Here is a 25,664-nt window from a genome sequence, read left to right as displayed (position 1 = left end):
TTGACTCGAGTATTGCCCAACAAAGACGAAATTGAAGATATCTTTACGAAGGCATTACCACGACCAAGATTTGAACTACTACTCACTATGCTGGGAGTTACCGAATTTGCATTAAGGAGGAGTGATAAAGTGTAATGCAAATTCTAGAAGAATGTAGAAGCTCCTAAGAAAAAAGAGTTAGAATGTAAAATGGGCCTGTAAGATAAAAGCCCAAGACTAAAGAAGGCCCAAGATAGAGAAGGCCCAAAATAGAATTCTAGAAAAATCCTATCTAGAAGGATTCTAGAATGATGTATAAAATATCTATGGATGCTTATCCATAAGAAGTATCTAGATAAGTTTAGAATTATAGGAATGTTTTAGAAATTGCTAGAGAATGAATAATGACCCTTAGATTAATGTTGTGGTGGCAAGATCCTAACCATTGGTTAAGGAGATGCCACTAGTATAAATAGGGATGATTGGATCATTTGTAAGCAAGTCAGTATCTACCATTTGTATGAACCAACATCTACTACAACTAAAGACAACTACAACACTTCTTCCAACTACTACTTCTACATTCAACTATCTCTACATTTTCTCTATCCTATCAACTATTACTTTCACAACCTCAAAATACTAACAAGAACATTTGAGAAAAAATCCTATGAAATCAAGGGCTGATAAACGTGTAACTCAGAGGGAGTATTCTTCAAACTCTTTGGTGATAGAAGAAGGTAGAAGAAGCTTCAAGACTTGATTAAAAGTAATTATGACTGGTTTAGGAAGAATGATAAAGGGGATATTGCCAATTTTTTATGCCAATATGTTTGATGATTGGTAGTAGTTTAGATGTCAATATGTTTGATGATTGGCAATAGTTGAAGGGGTAGCAAGAAGGCTTCTGATAAAAAGAAAAAGAAATCACAATGTGCAACAAAATCTTGATATATCAATGTGTAAGTTTAAAAAATTTCAATAAAATATTAAAGGAAGCTATTGTCGAGACTTTGATAAAGACTTATGGTAACGGTGATAAGAATAAGAAAGTGAGGTTACAGGACCTGTAAAGACAATTTGAATTGTTGACTATGGATGAGAATAAAGTGTGGAAGATTATTGTGGCATATTATTTTGACAAAATGCATGAACATGTAAATGTTATGTGGGTATGGAGGAATGTAAATGTTATGTGGGTATGTAGGAATAGTTTTTCAGACTAATGTGTTTTGAGAATGTTGCCACCAAAATTTGACCACGTGGTTATAGCCATTGAAGAAACATATGATTTAGAGACTATGAGATTGAGAACTGCAACATTCATTGAAACACATTTGAAACAATGAATAATGAATAATGAACGTAGACCATTTTCTACGGACACAATTTCAGTATAAAGACAAGAAAAGGTCCAAGAATGTTAGCAAAAATAATTTCCAACATAAAGAATTACAAAAACAACAAAGCGGAGATTTTAGTGATTCTAACAAATACAAGAATTACAAGTCTTGCACTTATGGAGAAAAGGAATAAAAATTTGATAAAAACATGAGATACAACAATTGTAAAAGATTTGGCATCATTTTGCCAAAATAATGTTAGAAAGGAGATGAAGAGAAAAACAAACCAAAAAAAAAGTTCATTCGACCTAGGATGATATGTCAATCATATTCATAAGTTGTGATGTTGATGGCTAAAAAATTACAATCAATCAGAGGATATATTTGATACTTGGATTTAGGTTGTTCAACTCATAATTAGAAGAAAGGAATGGTTTTGAAAATAAATGAAATTGTGTAAGGATAGATTAAATTTTCTAATGATATAAGCCTAACAACAAAGAGATTTGGAAGGATAAACTTAAAGATGGTAATTAAAGAAAAGTTGTAATTGAAGAGATGTTGTATGTGCTAGAATTGAAGACAAACTTGCTCAATTTAAATCGAATGTTACATAAAGGGTTTGTTACAAAGATGTTTGATAACTATTTCAACATATTTGATCAAAACAAAGGACTCATAATCCAAACACATCTGTCTTAGAATAGGACATTTTGTGTCATGATGAATGTTATCAAACATTAATGTTTTACGGAGAACAAAACATAATGGTTATTGGTTGTGGCATTTACGATATTTACTATTTGGGTATCTGAATTTTAAAGATTTATTTCAACTAAGCCAATGAGAAATGGTTGATGGCTTACCCAAGGTTTACATCCCTAAAGCTATGTGTAAAGAGTGTCTCATGCAAACAAGTAAAGGAAGTTTTTAAAAATAGAAAATAAAGAAATTAGGAGTAGTATATTTAGATGTTTGTGGCTGAATTTAATCTAATATTGGGGATATCATGTATTTCTTATTTTTCATTAATAATTGAACTAGGAAAGTTTGGACATAAATGTTAAAAAAAAGGTTTTGAAATTGTAGCAGTACAACAATATCATCTAAGAAGGAAATCAAGAACCACTCTCATCAAGAACCCATATACTTCCTCGTTAAAAACTTCAAAAACATTTCAAAATTAATGTATAGTCTCAGTGGGAAAAAAATGTTAACTTTTTCTCTTTACTTCCACCTTTTCATAGTTCTTAAAAATGTATAACAACTAAATATCAATTTTACATTGAAAAATGTTAAAAGTTTATTTAATAATTTTTCACTAAAATAGATAATAACTAATACTAACTTTTTTTTTATTTCAGCAAAATAGATATTTAAAGTTAAAATATTTTATTCCCACCACTCTTAATCCTTTTCATCATATAAACAATATAATAAAATAATAATATCACAATACTTTCAACTCAAAACAAATCACATGAACAAATAAATTTACACGTACAATAATATCAAGAAAAACTTAAATCCTTTTGCAATATATAAAATTACCGTAAAATGTGATATATTTATGCAATTAAGCATATGTAAAATAATAATTATGAAACTAATAAACAAAAGTGATTGTAACAATTTTCTGTAATAATATAATTTGGGGGCATGATCAATATCAACAGGACAAGTTATGAAATATACTAAAACTTAAATGGATAATGATATTTTAACAACATTTTAACACCATTTACGTGTCATTCTGTAATTGGTTTATGTTGGTGTTTAGGATTATTATTATTGATTGTGAAATAATTTTGGATCAATTAGAGAATGATACTGATGTTAAAATGTTATCAAAAAAATATTGTCAAAAGTATCATTATCCAACTTAAATAGAAGACAATACGTGTTTCTTGGATAACATAGAATTCTATATTAGGCTTTTGGACTATGATATGTTAACAACTTTTTTAACAATTTTTTAATAATAGATTACGTGTCACTATTTTATTGGTCCATATATTTGAAACGAATCAATTACAAATTATTACGTAGACTATTATAAAAAAATTATTAAAAAGAATTGTTAAAAAAAAGTTTTCCTAGACTTTTATCGGTTCTACGTATTGTACTACTTGGATCAAGATTCTGAATTCTTCTTATTTTGGTACATACTTGTTTTTCAATATTTTAATCTTAAAATAAATTAAAATATCTATATTATATTTTTATATTTTAAATAACCATTAATTTAAATTTATTATTTCTTAAATTAAAATAATTATTTAATATTTTGTTTTAAATTATTATTTATTTAAATTTAATTATTTTTACATATTAAGTTTAATTCCACTACTAACATTAGAAAACAAACAGAGTGATGTATATGAAAGACTAGAACCTTCTCAGTGATGCTGGGTAAAAGTAGAAGTCTGTGGAAGAAACCGAAAGCTGCGAAAAGAACCCAAAGGGAATACAGAATTTTCTGGAACATCCTAAATAATCCTTTCACTTTCTATAAATACCGCATCGGTTCCTCTACACATCATCGAACAAGAAAAGAATTACGTGTTTCCCATTTCACTAAATTTTCCAGCTTCGGATTTCGTCTAGTTATAGAAATTCAAGATGTCTCTGATTCCAAGTATCATTGGCCGAAGGAGCAACGTCTTTGATCCTTTTTCCATGGACGTGTGGGATCCCTTCAAGGATTTCCCTTTCCAGAATTCTCTTTCTGCTTCCTTCCCCGAATTTTCTCGCCAAAATTCTGCATTTGTGAGCACCCGTGTGGATTGGAAGGAGACGCCAGAGGCACACGTGTTCAAGGCTGAGATTCCGGGACTGAAGAAGGAGGAAGTGAAGGTTGAGGTGGAAGATGATAAGGTTCTTCAGATAAGCGGAGAGAGGAACGTTGAGAAGGAAGATAAGAACGACACGTGGCATCGTGTGGAGCGTAGCAGTGGGAAGTTCTTGAGGAGGTTCAGATTGCCGGAGAATGCAAAAGTTGATCAGGTGAAGGCTTCAATGGAAGATGGGGTTCTTACTGTCACTCTTCCTAAGGAAGAGATTAAGAAACCTGAGGTCAAGTCCATTGAAATTTCTGGTTAAGCAATGTTACTTTGTTGATGATCGCGTCTTTTTTGTTCTGCTGAAGAACTTGTGTGTGAGTGATACAATAAAAGGTCTTTTTGTTTTGGTGAGGATGTTGTGAGTGAGTGACACAATAAAAATACAGTAAAATGTAACCAATGGTTATGGTTCTTGAGAAATATAATATCATTTGAAGAACCTTTCACCTGAGAATGTCTTAGAACTTCTTCATATGGTATTGCTAATGGTTTAAAACATAGGTCTTTCTTAGAGGCTCCAACCATTTTTCTTGGGAAGTTAATGTAACAGCTATCTCTTGAACTAACTTGTTGTCGAATTATAATTACCTTGGGAAGTTAATGTAACCACTGTTCGGCTTCACTTCTCTCCTACCTTTCTTTCCCTTTTTATATATTTTCCAAACCTTATTATTACTTCATGCTTAATCAAACCTTATTATTACTTCATGCTTAACCAAAGCTCATTTTATTCTAACATTTGAACTCAATTTTTATTGTGAAACATATAATATCTGATCTTCTAACTCTTCTTGAAAACTTTTTCACTCAAAACAAAAAATAACTTCTAGATTACCAATATTTTTACCTATTTTACGAAACTTAAACCCTGGTCCTCTAATTCCTTATTTTCGAGGTAAGCAATTGTCTAAAACTTAAACCAATTCTAATGAAAGTATACAAGTCAAGTTATCCTTGAATTTGCATTCCTCTACTACTATAAAATATAGTACACTACCACAAAAGCAAGAACAAGACAAAATTTTCTATAGAAAACAACTTTGGAACCCCAATTCTTTCTTACCCCAAACTTTCATAATTAAGAAAGGAAAATCATCTCTGGTAAAAGTCATAAGTTTGCATCCTCATTACTTTTATCAAGACATTTTTTGTTCTCAAAACTTCCAAATAGATACACAATTTTACCATCTAGACTTGTAGAAAATGGTAGAATATATCATTTAGACTCAACTTTTCACAGGAAAGACATGACAAACCCACAACTCCCAGGTCATTTTAAGAACAAGTTGTTCTGATACCATTAATGTAACATCTCAAAAATATAGTCAAAACTATATAATTAAGATTCATCACACCATAATATTGTAGAACACTTTTTAGAAATAAAGTTAACTTACAGTTATCCATAATATAACTATAAATTTAAACATTACAAAAGTCTACTCTAATTACAAAACTATATACATGACCGAGCGGTCTATACATACTATATATATATATATAGATATATAGATATATTTATATCTATATATCTATATAGATGTATATATATATATCTATATATATATATATATATATATATATAGATATATATATATATATATATATATATATAGATATATATATATATATATCTATATAGATATATATATAGATATATAGATATAGATATATATATATATATATAGATATAGATATATCTATATATATATATATATATATATCTATATCTATATATATATCTATATCTATATATATATATCTATATCTATATAGATATATATATATCTATATCTATATATATATCTATATATATATATATATATTTATATCTATATATATAGATATAGATATCTATATCTATATATATAGATATCTATATAGGATATATATATATCTATATATCTATATATATAGATATATATATATATATATAGATATATATATATCTATATATATATATATCTATATATATCTATATATATATATATGACCGAACAATTATAGACTACACCACAGGTCCTCACATCTAGCGCTTCCTCCAACGAACACTTCCTCTGCTCACATCCACAAGGTGATTATCGTAAATACAGAATACCAAACGGAAAACATGAACAAAATAGAAAAAAAGGGTAAGCAAGAGTTATTTAATTGATTACAGTTATTATGCAAGTTCAACAAATACATAATCATGTAACATTCAACACTTATAATCATGCAATGACCGAGCACTTGATTTGACCATCCGGATTGTATGAATTTGTAGCTTGGGCTGTTCGTGCATCCGAGGGTGTAGTAACTGAAAAAACTATCAGCTGTCACCCGGGGTTAATCCGTTATAACTCACCTATGACCCTATAGGCTAGGACCTCTTACTATTCTCACGACATAACTTACCCATCTCTACTTGAGACTTGATAATCATTATAGAATGTCAGGATGAACGTCTTGGATTTCGTTGTCCATATTCATACTTTATCACCACCTTGATACCAAATCACTGAGACATTCCTCCTTGGAATTCTCTTTCACATCCATATTACAATTATCATACCATTCGTTTCTTTTTTATACCATTATGATAATACATACATAAGCCATCAAAGCAATTGGATCAATTAATTAAAACAACACACTGAAATAACTATGCATATAGGCCAAACAGAAATCACCAACATAGTAGAATAAGAACGAACACCCTGTGAATGTTGGAGACCGAACGGTCAATAATAGATATCGATGAAGAGAAAATTGAGTGTTATTAATGACCGACAACTAGAGGATTCTAAGTACCACATCATGACCGAATACTACCAGTAGTCCAAATACTAAGTTTAGACCGAACGCTTAGGTCGAACACCTATAACTTAGGCCGAACGCATTTAAGACCACACAATCCATTAAGACCGAGCACTAGTACAAGTACAAGGTCGAGCACTAGTACAAGAACGAGCGTTACTAAGAGACCACACAATCCATTAAGATTGATCGCTAATAACAGACCACACAACCCATTAAGACCGATCGTTACTAAGAGACCACACAACCCACTAAGATCGATTGCTACTAAGAGACCAAACACCCACTAAGGCCTATCACTACTAAAAGATCCCACAACCCACTAAAACCGATTGCTACTAAGAGACCACACACCTCACTAAGAACGATCGTTATGACTAAAATAGAATAGGAGTACAAGACTGGTCGGTCATTAACTAAAGCTCTACAAAAGTAGAATTCAGTTAAAACCGAACACAAGAAGAAAGTCGAACGATTAATGAATGAAACTTGGCGATCTGCATAATTCTGCAGAATAGCTACACAATTATGATCAACCACTATCTTCACCAAGTCCTACCACTTCCCAACTTCTAATCCTCCAAACATGATTCATATACCAAATTACACCTATCCAAGGATACCTCAACCTTTCTAACATCATCCTAAGAAATTCGTATCATATTCCAAATTATGCAGAATCACCACTCAATGACCAAACATCCATTTTTCACTTTTGACACATTTTAGAGAGGCTTAATGGTTCTAACAGGTCTAAAGAAACTTGTCTAGACTTTCTCCACTGACCAAATTCTCTCCCTACCCCAAAGTCTCATTTTCACCTCTCCACTTCCTTAAAACCAGAACCAAACAGTGACAGAATACATCTTAAAAGACTTCCAACTAATTTACAGATTTCAGCAAGCATAAAATCAATGCAGAAAAATCAATCATGCAATTTCCCACACATGTAACCATTCAAACAACAATCTCATATATAAAAAATCATAATTAAATTAACTAGCTTCCCTTATTAATGGTTTTGTACTATGAAGTTATTAATGGTTGATATTGTTATGTTATGAAATTATTAATAGTTGATATTGTTATGTCATGAAATTGATTTGAAAATAATGATAGAAGAGTTAGATGAGTAAAATTTTTATTGATTGAATGTGATTTTTGGGATTTTATAATTAAGTAATTTCCTTGAATTTAATTGTTTGAGTGGTTTTGATGAAGTAAGATGATTATAAAGTAACTTTTGAGTTTCATAAATTTATGAATTTTTTAATTATCTTTCTGAAAATATCTTTGTATATTTTCTTTTTGTAAATTCATATATAAATTTATATGTTTTCCTTTATTTTAGTTGTATATCATTAATTTGAAAATATTAATAAAACAAATATTACTTATGTAAATATTTCTTTATGTGAATTTTATTATTTACGTATAAAGTTATTTATGTGATGTTAAAATTTCTATTGTATATTTGTGGTATCATACGAAGTCCTTCTAATAAATTTACTCTTTAATTTTGTATTTTCAACTTTACATAAAAGTATATATTAAGTTTCATAAGCTCAATATGTGAAAATATACATTTTTCTTAAGAAAATTTATATATCATTTTTTCATGAAATTCTGTTGTGAATGTTATTTTTTCTTAAAAATTTCTCAAAATATTTATTTCAGTAAAATTTTCAGAGAATTTTTATATGAAATATTTATTCCAGTAAAATTCTCAAAATATTTTTTTGTTATAATACATTGTAATGGGTGGATAAAAATAATTAAATAAAAATTAACAGAATAAAATGAAAAGCACAGAAACTTTATAGAAATGCGGAATAAGTCTAGAAGTTTTTAGAATGATGTCGAACCGGAAAGAATGAAGGAAATGAGAACAGAATATTCTGGAACACTCTACATTATCCTTGCACTTCCTATAAATATCATTGCATCAGTTTCTCAGTCATCATCAAACACTAGAGTTAACTGAATACGGTCACGCTACAGCCTGTGGAAAGATTTAAATATCTGCCAAATATTATAATCATAAGAATGTCGCTAATCCCAAGTTTGTTCGGTGGACGAAGGAGCAACGTCTATGATCCATTCTCTCTGGATGTGTGGGATTCCTTCAAGGATTTTCCTTTCCCTGAATCTGGTCGAGAAAATTCTGCATTTGTGAGCACACGTGTGGACTGGAAGGAGACGCCAGAGGCACACGTGTTCAAGGCTGAGATTCCAGGACTGAAGAAGGAGGAAGTGAAGGTTGAGATCGAAGATGATAAGGTTCTTCAAATAAGCGGAGAGAGAAACGTTGAGAAGGAAGATAAGAACGACACGTGGCATCGCGTGGAGCGTAGCAGTGGGAAGTTCTTGAGGAGGTTCAGATTGCCTGAGAATGCAAAAATGGATGAAGTGAAGGCTTCTATGGAGAATGGTGTTCTTACTGTTACTGTTCCGAAGGAAGATGTTAAGAAGTCTGAAGTCAAGGCCATTCAAATTTCTGGTTAAGCTTAATTAGTTACTTCCTTCAAAATCAGTGTTATGTTTTGTATGGATTTTGGGTGTGATTGATGTTACAGAAAGATGGATATTGGGTGTGACTGTTGAGGAATAAAATTTCATTTTGATAACTTTGGTTTGTAAGAATATTTCTGATCAGGATCCGTAAAAAAAGTTGTAAAAAAAAGAAATTGTCAAAAAAAAAAGTTGTTAAAAAAAAAGTTGGTAAAAAAAATTTTCCTTTGTTAAAAAAATTTTTCCTTTTGAAATTGATGAAGTATACATTTCCTTCAGATTGCAGAGAATTCAGCTCCTATTGCATTTTACCCTTTTATTATAATTGAGTTTTTAATCTTACTATTTCCAGCTATCATATGTATGTTCATGTCTGAGTGTTTGACTCATTTTCCACTACTACGCCTATCAGCATCCATCAAATAGTTTTATAGCTTCTTGCCTGAACTAGACAAAAAATAAACTTTATTTATTTAATTGAAGAACCTCAATAAAAAAACTTTATTTGGTAACGGTTGTCTGGTCTTTTACTTAAAAGTCTCCTTGAATTATGAAAAAAAAAATCTTAGAAGGCAATGACATAGTGATCGGTTTTCAATTTATTCAGTTAAACGTTCAATTAGGATAATAATTATCTTTTTTTTATAATTTTAAGAAAATGGTATTTACACTTATTATAATTTTTAAATATATTTACTTTTTAAAACTATCATAAATAACACTCACCTTTCTTAAAGTTCTAAAATTACACTAATGAATTAGAATTGTTGGTATTATAAATCTACACCTAATGAAATAAGCTATCAAAATTTTCCTAATTACAAGTCATACATGGTGGTACAAATCTTTCTAACTTACATTTCTCTTCGAAAATCTTTGTATTGTTTATACATCTTTGATTATAATGTTGATATAAAAAGATTATTTGGAACAATTTGAGTGTAAAACGAGATGGTGTAATTGTTCTATATGACGAGATGTTATCATTATATGAACAAGTTGGAGTAAGAATATGATATAAAAAACTGATACAATTTTAATTTTTTAATAATTTTTTATATTTTTAATCAAATAGTTAATGATTATATGGAAAGATAAAAAAGCTGTGAATTAATTTACTTAATTATCTTTAATTTGATTATGTCTAATTCTGTTTAATTGTGATTTGTGTTATCTACAGAGTTAGTCGATGTGTTTTTGGTTTTTCATTGTAAAGTATTCTACTCAAGAGTTTTAACAAATTTTGTTAGGAAAATTCATTTATCTTAGTATGTTAAGTTCTCTCAGTATAATAAACCTTTAATTTTAAAAACAACAAAAGGATCACGAGATGAAATTGAAGTTCAATTGAGTTTGATTAAATTGACATAAAGGATTGAAGTTCAATTGAATCTAATTAAATAGTAATGTGATGTTAAGACAAAACGTCTAACAACCTTTATTTTGAAGTATAACAATAATATTTAATAAAATAGTATTATTAAAAAGAAATTATTTAAAATAACACACTAAATATAAACATCTTAAACTTATAATGTTACTCTAAAACAAAGTATATGTATAAAGCTAAAAATTAATAAATGTTTAACATATGCCAATAATACTTTCTTATTTGTGTTGTTTTTTCTTTATTTATAGAGATAAATTAGTTCAAAAGAACATTACTTTAAAAGAACATTAAAAAAGATAGGAAAATATTATAAAAACGTATTTTCAATATCTTTTGTTTATACGAGCAATACAATTACTTTTAGAAAAACATATCGTATCAAGAGGTTATACACCTATCTGAAGTTAAATTGAATTTTTGACACACTTTATCAATTTTCACTAAATCATTATTTAAGATTAAATTTTACACAAGAAAAAAAAACTAGATGTCCTAAATATTTTTTGTTTATCCTAAAATGTAAAAATAACATTGCTATTTTAACTTATCTTCGATAATCGATTAATATGTTAAATTGTCGAAAACTATTTATTCTCTATTTTAATAAATTATACCACTTATCTTATCGCAAACATGCCTTGTCTTTCAATTTAACAATTTTGTAAAATTTTCAAAATTCTTGAATATACAGTTCAATTCTCTTTTTAAAGTATTTAACAGGAAATATATATGTGACTTGTGAGATCACGTGATACGTTTTTAAATCTGATTGGTTTTCTTATTCAAATTTTGTTATTTTTAAACTTAATCATTCATTTGGAAGTTTGATTTTATGACATGATAAAGAAAATTGTACATATTACAGCTACATTCAAATTTTAAGGTTGGAGCAACGTGACCGTGACTTAAAACTAGATAATATTCCTTTTAAATTCAATAACATTAATACTATCAATCTAACTAAAAATGTAATTCAATATTCTAAAGCATTTTACAAGTAAGTATTTTGAAATTAAATATCATTTTATTAAAGTTCACATTAAAAAAAATTATGATCGAATTTGTGAATATATGAAATTAATTTGTTTAGTAGATAAATTTTATTTTAAGAAGAGATCTTGCCATGGTCCATATGTCTAATGTTTCTCGAGTCAATTCATGCAAATTTTGTGATCCATTGTATTTCATGTATCCAAAGTTTGTATCAGTTAAAAATTCTCTTAAGTTATCATATTTTAGAAATGTATAATTGAAATCAAACTTTGTATTTCTATTAATATTACTTCTTCATTTGATGTTCAACATTCTTCTGCATCACAAAAAAAAAAAAAAAAAAAAAAACTCAGATCCAAATTCAGAACACATAAGGGCAATCACCCTCTTAATGAAGCAGATTCCCTTTAGCAAAAGGTATGATCAAAAGGAAATTTTATTTCTCAACAAGCATTAACAGCATCTTTATAGCATCAACAACACAACATTCTCATATTTCCAACAATGTAACAAAGTAAACTTAACCAGAAATTTCAATGGCCTTGACATCAGGCTTCTTAATCTCTTCTTTGGGAAGAGTAACAGTGAGAACACCATTTTCCATTGAAGCCTTCACTTTATCCACTTTTGCATTCTCAGGCAATCTGAACCTCCTCATAAACTTTCCACTGCTACGCTCCACACGATGCCACGTGTCCTTCTTATCTTCCTTCTCAAAGTTCCTCTCTCCGCTTATCTGAAGAACCTTATCATCTTCTATCTCCACCTTCACTTCCTCCTTCTTCAGTCCCGGAATGTCAGCCTTGAACACGTGTGCCTCCGGAGTCTCTTTCCAATCCACACGAGTGCTCACAAATGCAGAATTTTCCCGACCAGATTCAGGGAAGGAAGAAGAAAGAGAATTCGGGAAAGGAAAATCCTTGAAGGGATCCCATACATCCAGAGAGAATGGATCGAAGACGTTGCTCCTTCGCCCACCGAACAAACTTGGAATCAGTGACATCTTCAGTTTCTATTACTTGCAGAAATTCGAAAGTTGGGAGATTTAGGGAAAGGGTAAGCAGATTATACTTTTGTGATTTGATGACAAGCGAAGGAATTGATGCAGTATTTATAGGAAGTAAAAAGATAATGTAGTATGTTCCAGAAAATTCTGGTTTCACTTTGGTATGGTTTTACCTCTTTCAGATTATTCCACAAACTTCTATATTTACCCAGCAATATTGAGAAGGTTCTGGTCTTTTGTTTCCATGTACTTATGGATATGAACTACTTAAGGCCCACAGTACAGAAAAACCAACAAAAGCCCAAGCCCAATATCAGAGTTATCTAATTCGGAAGATACAGGAGGAAAAGAACCTTCAAAAAACTGAAAAAAAAAAAATAGAGGATGAAAATAATTTGCAGTATTAGTTTGACGAATAAAAAATTAATTAAATTTTTATTTTATTGAATGAATAAAAGAATATCAAATAAATGAATAGATTCTGTAATTTTTTTTTGTAAAAAATATTTGTTTCTTCACGTTGTTTATTATATATAAAAAAATAAGTTGTTATAAAGAACTATAACTTATGAAATTAAAAATGAGATATCTTAATTATCACTAGCATAAAATTCTCGTGTATTTATTTGTGCTAACAATTATTTAATGTTTGAAAAATTGGAAAATGTCTGGGACCTATGAAAACAATAGCTAATGTGTTTAAAATTAAAATAAGGGTTTTTCAGTATAAGATTTTTTCTGAAACTTATACAGACGGAAGAAAAATATTTTCTGTCGTATTATTTAATTTATTACTTACCTCATTTTCAATGTTAAGAAACTTAAAAAAATGCAAACGTTTTTATTATTTTATATATATATATCTCATTGAAAACAAATATGAAGATTTCTTTGTCTATTTTTACTGCAACGGATAATATTACATATGAAGAGAAGAGAGTAGATATGATAAGAATTGTTGTTAAGTTATCAGTTGGAAATGGCGATGGGAGGATTGAGCTTTGGCAGAGTGATGGTGAGAACGCCGTTTTCCATGGAGGCCATCATACGATCGGGTTGGGTATGAGGAGGGATCGTGAAACAGTTTTTGAACTTCGAGATTCCGCGGTGGAGGCGGCGGCAGGAGTCGCTGTCTTCTTCTGTTTCCACCACCCTCTCTCCGCTCACCTGAAGCACTCTTCCGTTTTCTATCTCCACCTTCAATTCCTCCCTCCTCAGCCCCGGCACCTCGCCCTTCAGCACGTGCGCCTCCGCCGTCTCCTCCCACTTGAACTGCCCGCTCCGAAACGACCCGTGCCCGGAAAGGCCGGAGGTGGAAAGTGCCGTGAAAGGGGAGTCCTCGAAGGGGTTTGCTTTTGGAACCATCGACATATTCTTTATCACAAAGAGACAGAGAGAGAAAAAAAAAGATTATTTGGTTTCAGAGTAGTTTTGCACTGTATTAAACCTTTTCCAAAGGTGACGAGAATTCTTCGCCAATCTTCACGGTGGAATTTTGCATGTGGACATCATTTTTTTTATAAATAATATAAAAGAGAAGACCTACACCATATAATATAAAGGTGATGAGAATTGTCGTGTATTTTATATACAAACCATTATATTAAAATTGAAATGAATTTTACATAGACAACACGATAATAACTAAAATTGTTACCATATATAAAGATACAACAAAAATTCTAAATCATAATGAATTCTCTTCTTCTACGGATATAAGGATATATTCTAAAATTATTGTTGAAAAATAATTTTAACCTTTTTAAAGTTAACCATATATTTCAATGCTTCTTAACCTCTTCTCTGGGAACATTGCTTATCAACTCATTCTCCACACAAGCATCTCATGCCATGTATCGTTCATCTTCTCAATCTTCCTCATGTTTTTCTTTAATAAACTTTGACATCTTTTAACATGTGTGATTTATACTATTAAATAAATATAAATATATTACTTATTCAAATTATCTTACATTTTCAATAAATACTTTTTAACCCGTTTTAAATGCACATATTGATATGTTTTCTTTAAAAATAATTATTTAATATTTTATTAAAAACTGAAAATAGTAACCGGTTTTTTATGAGCTTAATATGCACTTATTTTTGTAAAGAAAGCCCTATAGAATTCTACAATGCTTAAGTTTAACTTCAGCTGTATGAATTCAACCAATTCGACTACCCCAGTTATTATTATCACTTTTGTTCCCTGTTGATATTCTTTCCCTTGTTCTTATTTTATATTTATGAAATTAGTTCCTGAAGCGTAATTTCTAAAATATATTCTATATCTACCTTCATTATGTCTTTCTTATGAAACTAATTTTAAATCCTCTATCTTCGTTATTCTTAAATCCTAATTTGGCAATCCTACCTTCATTATTCCTTAGCCCCTTCACATCTATTTTCTCTCCTATTTTTTCTTTTGTAAAAAAACAAATATAATTTCATCAAAAATTCATTCTCAGTCCAGTTTTGGCAACAAAGGCCCTAACGATGTGGTGGCAGCAGGCTTTCAAAGACATTATTAGGATTAAAACAATCCAACATTAGGAAGAACATAACTAAATTAATATAGCGCTTTCAATACACAAAAAGAGGCCAGAAAAATGAGAAAAGAAAGGGTCCTTAAATCAGTGAACATTGTGCAACTGAAGCAAATGACAATTTGAAAAATACAAAGAAAATACAAAAATATATCATCCTTTTGCAACATAAAAGTGTTGCCCTATTCTTTCCTATATAGTTAGGCCCGGGATAATGTTAATTTTAAAAATTACACTATTAAAGGCCATGGCGGGTATAGGAAACATTATTCCGTGTGTTTTCTTCTCTTTGGTTTTCCTTCATGAGAATTGTCTACGGACATAGAGGAAATGCCAGTGCTGTGACCATGTGAGGACTCAGACAAGTTGAATTTAGATTTAGACACGTGTCCTTTTTTCGAAATACTTGATGGCTCAGTAACTCCAGACAAGGAGCTTCTCTGTCTGCTACCTTTTGATGAAGCTGCACGTCCACCACTTTGCATAGGAAAGTACCGAGATGAAGTTGTCCCAGTGATTCCAGAAGAATTTCGATGTGCATGTCTTGCGTTGATTGAATTGAGGTTCTCAAGTTCTTTAGGATCAGGGTAATGGATGGTTGAAACTCGCATTGAAATCTTTGCTGCAGTAAAGCAAAAGAAATAACTTTTCTTAATGCTTGAATTAAAAGGCTACAAATTAGAAACCTATACAAAATTAAAAGTGCTATTAAACACTCGCAAGAACCAGATTCTAGCAAGACAAAGTGACAAGAAAAGTAGTCAAATACAGCAAGGGAAAATCCAATCCAAATATAAAAAGGGCGGGTGAAAGGGGAATGGGGAACAAAATCGGGAGTGAGATCCACGTGAATTCACAGTTTCTGAAAAACAAAGCTAATGAGAAAGCTGCTGGTCAAGTTCAAAATCTAAAGTAAATCATTTGGCACTGTACTTACAATATAACTTCCTGTTACATGAACATTGGACTTATATTCACATGCTTTTTTTAAGAAAAACATTAATTGAACAAACCAATCAAACCTCAGATTAGAGGTTTCATGGTTCACCAAATGGATAGAAACCAGACTTGAAACTCATGAAAATTACTAGCAAATGTTGAGATGGAGAAATGGGCTGGCTGGCCAGTTTGGCAAAAGTGATAAGGGTTGAATCTAGAAGTTTTTCAAAAGAAGGCTACTCAAAGCAGCTTGTAAAAAATAATGAGAATTTTCATGTTTTATTATTTTAGAAGGTTAAACAGACACACCGAAATTTTTTTAGAAGTAATTTTTAAAATAAAAAATGTGGAGCAAATGAACTCTTACTATCATAACTCATTAGATATAATGTTGCACCAAGTACATTCAACACCTTTGTAAAAGTTATTTACTCAAACAACACTTGATGCAAAACCAGACACTACTCTTCTTATGGCTTGAGATTTTACCTCAAATTATAGTAACTAACAATAAAGCTCTGTCGGAAAGCTGGGATACTTCTCAAATAATTCTTACATTGAAATGACCAAATAAAGTCCCATCTTACATGTTCTAATAACTTGAGAGTCTACCTCAAATAATAAATAACAAAAAAGCTCTTGCTCTCTGTGAGCTAGAATAATTCTCAAAATTATTGTTGATATCCTTCATATGACATTAAACAAGAAAAACAAAATATATGGATGCTTACCAATTGTTGGTTCTGTAGAGGAAACAAAAACTGTTTCATCTGGCTTCTGAGCAAAAAAGTTTACAAAATCATATACCTTACCTGCCAACATAATATGAAAATTAAGGCCCTTGCAGAAAGCAATCATATTCATTTCCCCACACACAAAAAAAAACACCATTTAGAGATCAATCATGCAAAACTTGAAGTTGAGAACACAGATGATTAATTTTATTTACCTGATGAACCCTCAAAGCTGGCTAGCTTACCACCATTGTTAAGTGTGAGAAACAATTTCTGTCCATTTATGTCAGATAAAAAATCCTGGACAAAAGCATCATACACACATCAAGCAAGACAAAAATGGCAATAATTAACACAACACCAAAAAGGACTCTTCTTCCATCATCTAACTGCTAGATGGAAGGAAATACCACCAATACAAACACCAGTTCATTTGAATAAAATGCAACCTTAAAAATTTATAAAAATTGATTAGTCTCCTATAATAAAGTAAGGGGTAAACGTCAGCAAATGAATAGAGGTAATACACAGAAATGTATTTTTTCACACTCTTTAATGAGATCTAGCACAATAAAAATTAACATGAAACATGTACTGCAACTTTTAATCTCCAAACAGAATATAACACAATAAAAACTACGCTTAGTAGAGAGGCTTGATAAAAAAAGAAACCTAATTGTTTGGAAACAAAAGCCAATGAACTAATTTTTATTTTTAATTTTACTTGATACTACACTTGATCATTCACTTTTGTAATAACAATGATATCAATCCTTAAGGATTTTTCTTTTTCATTTAGTTGGCATCAACAGTTAAGATTCAGTTCAAAAAAAAAAAAACCAAAGGCATAAAGGACAAACTTACATTGGAAGAAGGCAGCTTAAGAAACAAAAGTTCAGTTGAGTCAGTCAAGTTAATGAGAGCTTCATTACTGTCTTCCACATATTCTGCAGAAGGCATGTAACCTTCTACGCCCTCCAAATCAGCCATTGACATTAGCAGAGCCTAAAATAAACCCCACCCATATTTAAAGGAAACACAGAAGAAAGGAAGATAGAAAATCAAACACCGAAAACAGTAAACAATTCTTCAGTTCAAATGCAGATAAAAATAGTCTGATGCAAAACTGCGTTGGATTATGAACACAAGTTGAGTCCATCAATGGTGAAAATTTGATTCTATTACTTCCCTAACACATCCACTCTAAAATGGTTAGCCCGGTCAATTCAGACCGTCCCGAAAACGATAAAGTGGAATGGCTAGTAGTCGGAAAATTTATCTACGGATTAAATAATTTATGCTATATACGCATAAATGCTCAAAAAATTTAAAAACTAAATTAATGACATAATAATTAACAGAAGATGGCCAAAAAAACACTGATCATGATTCATGACCATAAACAAAAATGCAGTGTGGTAGATGAGATGACAGAAGCTAAGATCCCAGTGCCCACGAAGGTTGCAATGGATGTGAAACTGCCAGAGAAAAGAAGGTATCCAGCGATGGATGGCCGGTGGGCGTACTTTAAAGTACAGAGAGGGTGGCTGTGCTTCAAAACAGAGATTGCTCAATGCTGGAAAACTGAATATAGTAGTAGAAGGGTGGCAAAAGAGAGTTTTTCGTCAAACCATTATACTGTTTTATTTGATATTAAAAGAAACACGGTAATCATTACTAGTAACACAAACCCACAATCTTATGATGTTCGTTTCACAAAAATTAACACCATGTTTATCAGCATTGCCTAGCATTCAAATATAGCTGTCAAGAGCAACTACACTTTCTCAATTGTCACCAGATCACACGATCGCGAATTCAGTGCTATATACTCACTCTCCAATTTAAACTGTTTGATAAATAACTGATTTTGAGAAATAAACGTTTTTATATCTCAAAAACTCGATCAGCTAAACAACCCATTATATCTCTAAACTAAGCTGAATCAAAGACACAACAACGTTCACAAGACAAAATAAATAAAACAAGCACTCTGAACCCTAGAGAGACAGCATCACTCAATGCAAAAACAATAAAATCCACATAAACACAGTTCAAATTGATTTAATTTTGCGAATCTGATGCAAAATTTTGTAATGAGTAACGTAGTATACGAATACTTGGAGAAGCGGATAGTTGTATTTAGTTTTCAACAACATTGTGTTAACAAATTAAACTCAATATGCAGCGGAAGGCAAAGGGAGAAAAACACGTTGCCTGGATGAAATATGAAGAATACAGAGTAGAGCGAGTTACCGGAACGGCGCAGTTGCAGGATTCGTCGTCAAACAAAGATGGATAAAGCACCAAACAATGAAAGAGGCTGCTTCAGCATATATTCACAAATTAAATAATTATTTTTAAGTTAATGAGATATACCTTTATTGTCGGATCAAGATTCAACATTTAAGTATTTTATTATATAATACAATTATTTTATTTTAATAAAAAATATTTTTATTAAAAAATAATAACAAAAACTATATGAAAAAATATATATTTATTTATATAAAATTATAAAGTTAATAATGATAAAATAAACTCATTAAAAAATATATTAATGCATTTATAACAAATTTTTGTATTTAAAGATATCAAACTTAGAAAATTATATTTTAAAAGTGATATTGGTTTAAAAATAATGAAAAACTCGATTATTATCATATTAAAAAAGTTTAATATAACTAGTTTTATTATAAAAGAGTTTCATTGTTTTAAAACATATCATCTTTTTAAAAAGTCACTTTTATAGATTTATTTTTTTAATGAGTTTTTTATCTATGCTCATGATTAAAAACCGAGACAATAGAATTGTTTTTTGTGACAATTTTTTCAATTTGGACTGATCAAATTCTTTGTTCGTTTAACTTGAGTGTGAATTCTTTTCTTTCGTATAACTTTCTTTTTTTAGTTGTCATTGAGCGGGGATATACTCGCTGAGCAAAGTCAAAGTAAAAGAACTATTGACTTAGTGGTATGAATATACTCACTAGTTGAAGCCAAAGTCATGAAGCTCATTAACTTGACAGTAGTTGCCCGAGACAAGTCTCGTTAGATGACTTTTGGGAGAATTTAAGTTTGTGAATTCCATGATAATTTTGCTCGACAAGCTATTTAGTCATGGGGCGAGTAGGCCTTCAAGCACTACTCGTTGAGTGAGTAGATGTTCTCACTGAGCAAAATTAATCAAGTTTGATATAAAATTTTTACATGTACTATTCTGGTATGTTTAATGTAGGATTGTGTGATGTTAAAATGATAGTTGATTTATGATGCTTATACAAGACTGGTTGATAGATATATGAATAAATATGCATGCAAATAATGACGATGAGCTCTTGTTAATGGATATGAGGATTATATGTGTTTGGTGTAATTCTAGGAATCTCGTGGGGAGATTCTGTTGTAAAATGTTGACAGAATCACGAACAATATTTCCTGAGACATGCCTTAAAGACTTATACGCGGTATATTGCGCAAGTCCCCCAAGACACAACAGGAACTTCCCATAATATCTCTGAGGATCTCAGAACTAGCAAGAATCTCTAAAAAGAGTATAAAATAAACCCAGAATAATTTCAAAACTAGCAAGAATCTCTAAAAAGAGTATAAAATAAACCTAGAATAATTTTAGGAGAGAAAAAGAAGAAAGGAGAATCAGAAAAGACTGACTTGGGATGTTTTTTGGAATGGGGGAAGAGCTATAGAGCTAGGAAGAATAAAATTAATAAAAGACAATAAAAGCAATAAATAATTTGACCATTGCAGCACTTAAATACATGAACGTTGGTTAACTTTTTTGCTTTGCCAATTAATAAAATACCAACGTCCTAAAAAGGAATGTTGCCATCAATGTTTTATTAAGGTTGCAAAATATTCTTTTGCAATAATATAGCATTATTACAACAGATTCTATTGTAGCATTTTTTTTTAATGTATGTATTGATGTGGAAATTCAAATGTTAGAGTTTATCATGTCGCTCTAATAACCATCTAAGCTTATGTAAAGTAGAAATGGACATGTGGTGAGAAATGTAGGAGATCCTAGTCTAAGGACATTACCTTGGCCAAAAATGATAATGGACTAACCTTGTGTATGGTAGGGTGAAATCCATAGGCAATGATGATATAGAGCAGTAGAAGCAACTACAAGTACAAGACCCTCCCCTCTGAGATTTCACATCAATGTTTGTATCTGGATAACTTGAGTCTAATATGAGTCTTTATATGTGATATGGATTACTTTTATGACCGAGTGATGTATGATAATATCTCTAATATTTGTTTTATGAAAATTCTTTTACACATTAGCCTACATTGTTGTTTCTTTTGGTGTTTCTTGTTTGTCTGTTTGCTCTTTTTGCAATTATTACCTTATTGATGTGAGCATATAAGTGATAGATGTTGAAGAATCTACAGTGAGGATGATGATGTTACATAGTATTTTTCATTGTCATCTAGTAACTTTTTTAATTATTTTATATACATTTTATGAATATAATTATTTTATTAATACCATTTATTTATATATTGAAACAATCTGCTTTATTTATCAATCTTATCATATAATATTTTATTAGTTATAAACTATTGAGATGTTAGAAAATGTGATTGTTTTTAAATAATGTTTATATAATAGAATTATACTTTAATTAACTTATAAACTTGTGTGTTAAAAATAAATTAAATTTTAAAAAATGTTATATAAATAATATTTTTGTTATCTTAAACTAAAGTTAATATGGACAAATTCGCAATTCTACTAGCAAAGAGAGTGATTCTCAATACGATTGCAAGTTTCCTTATAAGCACAACATTCTTAACAAAATTTAAAAATCAATGTAAATAATATCTATTCAATTTTGAATTCAGATTTAGAATATAATACAAAGTTACTTAGAGTAAAAAAACTATAAAGTTAGATGTCATTGTACAGTGTTAAATTTTCAGTTTATAATTAATTTTTAAATATAATGCTATAACCTTTTTCTTATAATTTTGCAAGCTTTACGTTTTTATTTCACTTCCAACCTTTTTAAATATTTAATTTCAATTTAAATATATGTTAATTTCATAAAAAATTTAATAAATTTTAATTGAGTTTCTAATAAATTTTTAGGATCTATTCAACAAATTTAAATCTTTTAATCAATCCATCGCTATTAAGTTAGTAATCTTATAATTTTATAATTCTATTATTAAACCTTAAACCTTAATTCATAATATTAACCCTTGACCCTAGCTCCTAATTCTAACCGTGAACTATAATCATAACCATAAACATTAACTATAAACCCTAAGCCTAACTTCTAACACTTAACCCTTAAATCCATTAGTAAATTCTAACACTAAACCTTAACACCTAAATCCATTAGTAAACCTTAACCATAAACCCTAATCTTAATCCTGCCCTTAACCCCTATTCCTAAATTCTATCCTTAAACGCTAACCTAGTTTCTCAATTTAATTGATGTGGATCTTCCTAATTGATTTTGTTATTTTTAAAATAAAAAATTAAAAAAGCTTCTTCTATTAGAACCAAAAAGATTCTTCTTCCTTCATTAATAGTGGTAATCACTTAAACAAAACTACCGTCAGCCACCAGATTTGCAAAAATACTACTAATGGCAAAGGCAACCTTGCTTCTCTACAGCATTCAAACCAGCAATCACAGCAAGAACCATCATGCTTCCACCATCTTCCTCACAAAAAATGCGAGTTCACTAGTGTCTCACACTTGCAAAAACATACCTAAGCTCATTTAACCACAAATTAACGAAACAGTTCACTCGTCATCCTCTATCTTCTCTCACAAAATAACAACCTAAAAACACATAAAACCAAATTGTGTAAGCCACCGTAAATTTTCAAATTGTATTATCATGAGAACCACTTACAGAAAACCAGAAACCAACATCTCTTCATCCACCACATGCCTTGCACCAACAATCATACAATCCCCAATTCCACCAATCAATCCCCAATTTATTTGAATAATAGAATACGTAAATTATTATTTCATGAAATGCAAATTCCTTAAAACAATTTCCATTTTCATTTTAATTATATTGTCATGAACCATAATATTTAAAATATAAAAAACAAAAAAAATATGAAATAAGAGGTGAAGGAGTTAAGTTATATCTATTTCTAGAGACCTTAAAAGTCACTTGGATTAGTTTTAGCTTGATTTGGACCACTTAGATTGGTTTTAGCTTGATTTGGACTAGAAAATCCTTTTGTTACAGTTAAGGGAAAGATTAAAAAAAATTTTGGTTCCTAGTAATAAAAAAGAAATTTTTTAATTTATTTTAAAATAATAAAATCTAATTTAGTAAAGACTCAATTGAGAAAAGAATAAAATAAAGAACCAAATTATCATAAGGACTTCGAATGATTCAACTTTAATACTAATTGGCACACACTCTATTCACAAGTGATTGAATATCTTTAATGGTCATGTGGGCAACCACTCAATTATTAAATTATATTAGTAAAGTAATATTATTATAACAATGTAACTACTATTTTATTATATTAGTTTTCGAATTTCTTAATTACTTCATTAATAGTAGTAATATAAATATCATTTAATATAATAATTAAACATATTTTAAAATATCAAATTATTCGGTCCTTTAAATTCTGTTTACTTCGAAAAAAGTTCTTCAATCCAACGAATTAAGAATTAAATTGAGCTAAATCAATCAGAAAAGTGAAAACCATTATAAACCTCAGATATTCTTATTAGATATTCTTATTAGATTGAAGGATGAATTTATCTAAACATAACTAAATAAAGCGAATTTTGTTTAGAAAGAAAATAAAAAGTGGATTTTATAAGCAAAGTAATAATAACGTATGCAGAACTAAAACACAACCAATTAAAACACTAAGAACTAAGATACTGAAAATACAAACAGATAGCAAATTGTACAGATTCAAAGACAGCTACGACCCGAGTCGGCACAATTTCGGATAGTTCAAGAACATAAAAAAACAAAAAGAGAAAAAAAAAACATAATTCACCAAATCAACGAGACCTTGAGAACATAATCAGACTTAAAACCCTCCACGAAGACGCAATACCAGGTGAAGGGTGGACTCTTTCTGAATGTTGTAATCAGCAAGAGTCCTCCCATCCTCCAATTGCTTCCCAGCAAAGATCAACCTCTGCTGATCTGGTGGGATTCCTTCCTTGTCCTGGATTTTTGCCTTGACGTTATCAATTGTATCTGAGCTTTCAACCTCCAAAGTGATAGTCTTCCCTGTTAAAGTCTTCACAAAGATCTGCATACCTCCCCTCAGACGAAGTACAAGATGAAGAGTGGACTCCTTCTGAATGTTATAATCAGCCAGAGTACGTCCATCCTCAAGCTGCTTTCCAGCAAAAATCAACCTTTGCTGGTCTGGAGGAATGCCCTCTTTGTCCTGTATCTTGGCCTTGACATTGTCAATCGTGTCTGAACTCTCCACCTCCAAAGTAATTGTTTTTCCAGTAAGGGTCTTGACGAAAATCTGCATACCACCACGGAGTCGCAAGACAAGATGGAGAGTTGATTCTTTCTGAATGTTATAATCTGCCAAGGTTCGGCCATCTTCTAGTTGCTTTCCGGCAAATATGAGCCTCTGCTGGTCTGGTGGGATACCCTCCTTGTCTTGAATCTTGGCCTTGACATTGTCTATAGTGTCAGAGCTTTCGACCTCAAGGGTGATGGTCTTTCCGGTGAGGGTCTTGACAAAGATTTGCATTCCACCACGTAGACGGAGCACCAGGTGGAGGGTGGACTCCTTTTGAATGTTGTAATCAGCAAGGGTACGACCATCCTCAAGCTGTTTTCCAGCAAAAATCAACCTTTGCTGGTCTGGAGGAATGCCCTCCTTGTCCTGTATCTTGGCCTTGACATTGTCAATCGTGTCTGAACTCTCCACCTCCAAAGTAATTGTTTTTCCAGTAAGGGTCTTGACGAAAATCTGCATACCACCACGGAGTCGCAAGACAAGATGGAGAGTTGATTCTTTCTGAATGTTATAATCTGCCAAGGTTCGGCCATCTTCTAGTTGCTTTCCGGCAAATATGAGCCTCTGCTGGTCTGGTGGGATACCCTCCTTGTCTTGAATCTTGGCCTTGACATTGTCTATAGTGTCAGAGCTTTCGACCTCAAGGGTGATGGTCTTTCCTGTGAGGGTCTTGACAAAGATTTGCATTCCACCACGGAGACGCAGCACCAGGTGGAGGGTGGACTCCTTTTGAATGTTGTAATCAGCAAGGGTACGACCATCCTCAAGCTGTTTGCCAGCAAAAATGAGACGTTGCTGGTCCGGTGGGATTCCTTCCTTGTCTTGAATCTTGGCTTTCACATTATCAATGGTATCTGAGCTCTCTACTTCGAGAGTGATGGTCTTACCGGTGAGAGTCTTAACGAAGATTTGCATCTAGACGAGGCAATACGATGAATATAATAAAATAATCAGCCAGCAATTTCTTAACAAGAATTACAATGTGTGAAAACAAAACAATAAAAAGACAGCACAAAGCAAAAGACCGAACGTGAAATTATACACTTTTAACATATAAAAA

General features: G+C 30.8%; 6 protein-coding genes across 7 annotated transcripts; 2 read left to right on the top strand and 4 right to left on the bottom strand.

Moving 5' to 3' along the window:
• Positions 1-3,919: 3,919 nt before the first annotated feature.
• On the top strand, positions 3,920-4,611 carry LOC148190606 (18.5 kDa class I heat shock protein-like). The gene has a single exon (XM_088102767.1). It carries the CDS (start codon positions 3,945-3,947, stop codon positions 4,422-4,424), a length of 480 nt encoding a protein of 159 aa, XP_087958893.1. The 5' UTR covers positions 3,920-3,944; the 3' UTR covers positions 4,425-4,611.
• Positions 4,612-8,829: 4,218 nt separating this feature from the next.
• LOC148190605 (18.5 kDa class I heat shock protein-like) lies at positions 8,830-9,541 on the top strand. Its single transcript, XM_088102761.1, has one exon. The coding sequence runs from the start codon at positions 9,011-9,013 to the stop codon at positions 9,467-9,469; it is 459 nt and encodes a 152-aa protein (XP_087958887.1). The 5' UTR covers positions 8,830-9,010; the 3' UTR covers positions 9,470-9,541.
• A 2,737-nt stretch (positions 9,542-12,278) lies between these two features.
• On the bottom strand, positions 12,279-13,075 carry LOC148190604 (18.5 kDa class I heat shock protein-like). The gene has a single exon (XM_088102765.1). It carries the CDS (start codon positions 12,859-12,861, stop codon positions 12,379-12,381), a length of 483 nt encoding a protein of 160 aa, XP_087958891.1. The 5' UTR covers positions 12,862-13,075; the 3' UTR covers positions 12,279-12,378.
• A 739-nt stretch (positions 13,076-13,814) lies between these two features.
• LOC124833732 (17.4 kDa class I heat shock protein-like) lies at positions 13,815-14,235 on the bottom strand. The gene has a single exon (XM_047308272.2). The coding sequence runs from the start codon at positions 14,233-14,235 to the stop codon at positions 13,834-13,836; it is 402 nt and encodes a 133-aa protein (XP_047164228.2). The 3' UTR covers positions 13,815-13,833.
• A 1,284-nt stretch (positions 14,236-15,519) lies between these two features.
• On the bottom strand, positions 15,520-19,441 carry LOC148190603 (uncharacterized). 2 transcript variants are annotated; one of them, XM_088102759.1, is made up of 5 exons: positions 19,340-19,441; positions 17,948-18,088; positions 17,299-17,383; positions 17,081-17,161; positions 15,536-16,032 (listed from the first exon to the last, which is right to left on the bottom strand). In XM_088102759.1, the coding sequence occupies exons 2-5, from the start codon at positions 18,077-18,079 to the stop codon at positions 15,677-15,679; spliced, it is 654 nt and encodes a 217-aa protein (XP_087958885.1). In that variant the 5' UTR covers positions 18,080-18,088; positions 19,340-19,441; the 3' UTR covers positions 15,536-15,676. The 2 variants fall into 2 exon arrangements, with proteins under 2 accessions (XP_087958886.1, XP_087958885.1); XM_088102760.1 differs by lacking the exon at positions 19,340-19,441 and having other exon boundaries at positions 15,520-16,032.
• A 4,512-nt stretch (positions 19,442-23,953) lies between these two features.
• LOC148190602 (polyubiquitin) lies at positions 23,954-25,570 on the bottom strand. Its single transcript, XM_088102766.1, has one exon. The coding sequence runs from the start codon at positions 25,517-25,519 to the stop codon at positions 24,146-24,148; it is 1,374 nt and encodes a 457-aa protein (XP_087958892.1). The 5' UTR covers positions 25,520-25,570; the 3' UTR covers positions 23,954-24,145.
• Between the last annotated feature and the right edge of the window lie 94 nt (positions 25,571-25,664).

This window comes from Vigna umbellata, unplaced genomic scaffold, assembly GCF_029865625.1.
Source record: "Vigna umbellata cultivar VRB3 unplaced genomic scaffold, Vumbellata_1.0 scaffold_719, whole genome shotgun sequence".
Classification (NCBI taxonomy): Eukaryota; Viridiplantae; Streptophyta; class Magnoliopsida; order Fabales; family Fabaceae; genus Vigna; species Vigna umbellata.
The sequence above is the reverse complement of the archived record's forward strand: the minus strand, read 5'-3'. Positions and strand labels throughout refer to the sequence as shown.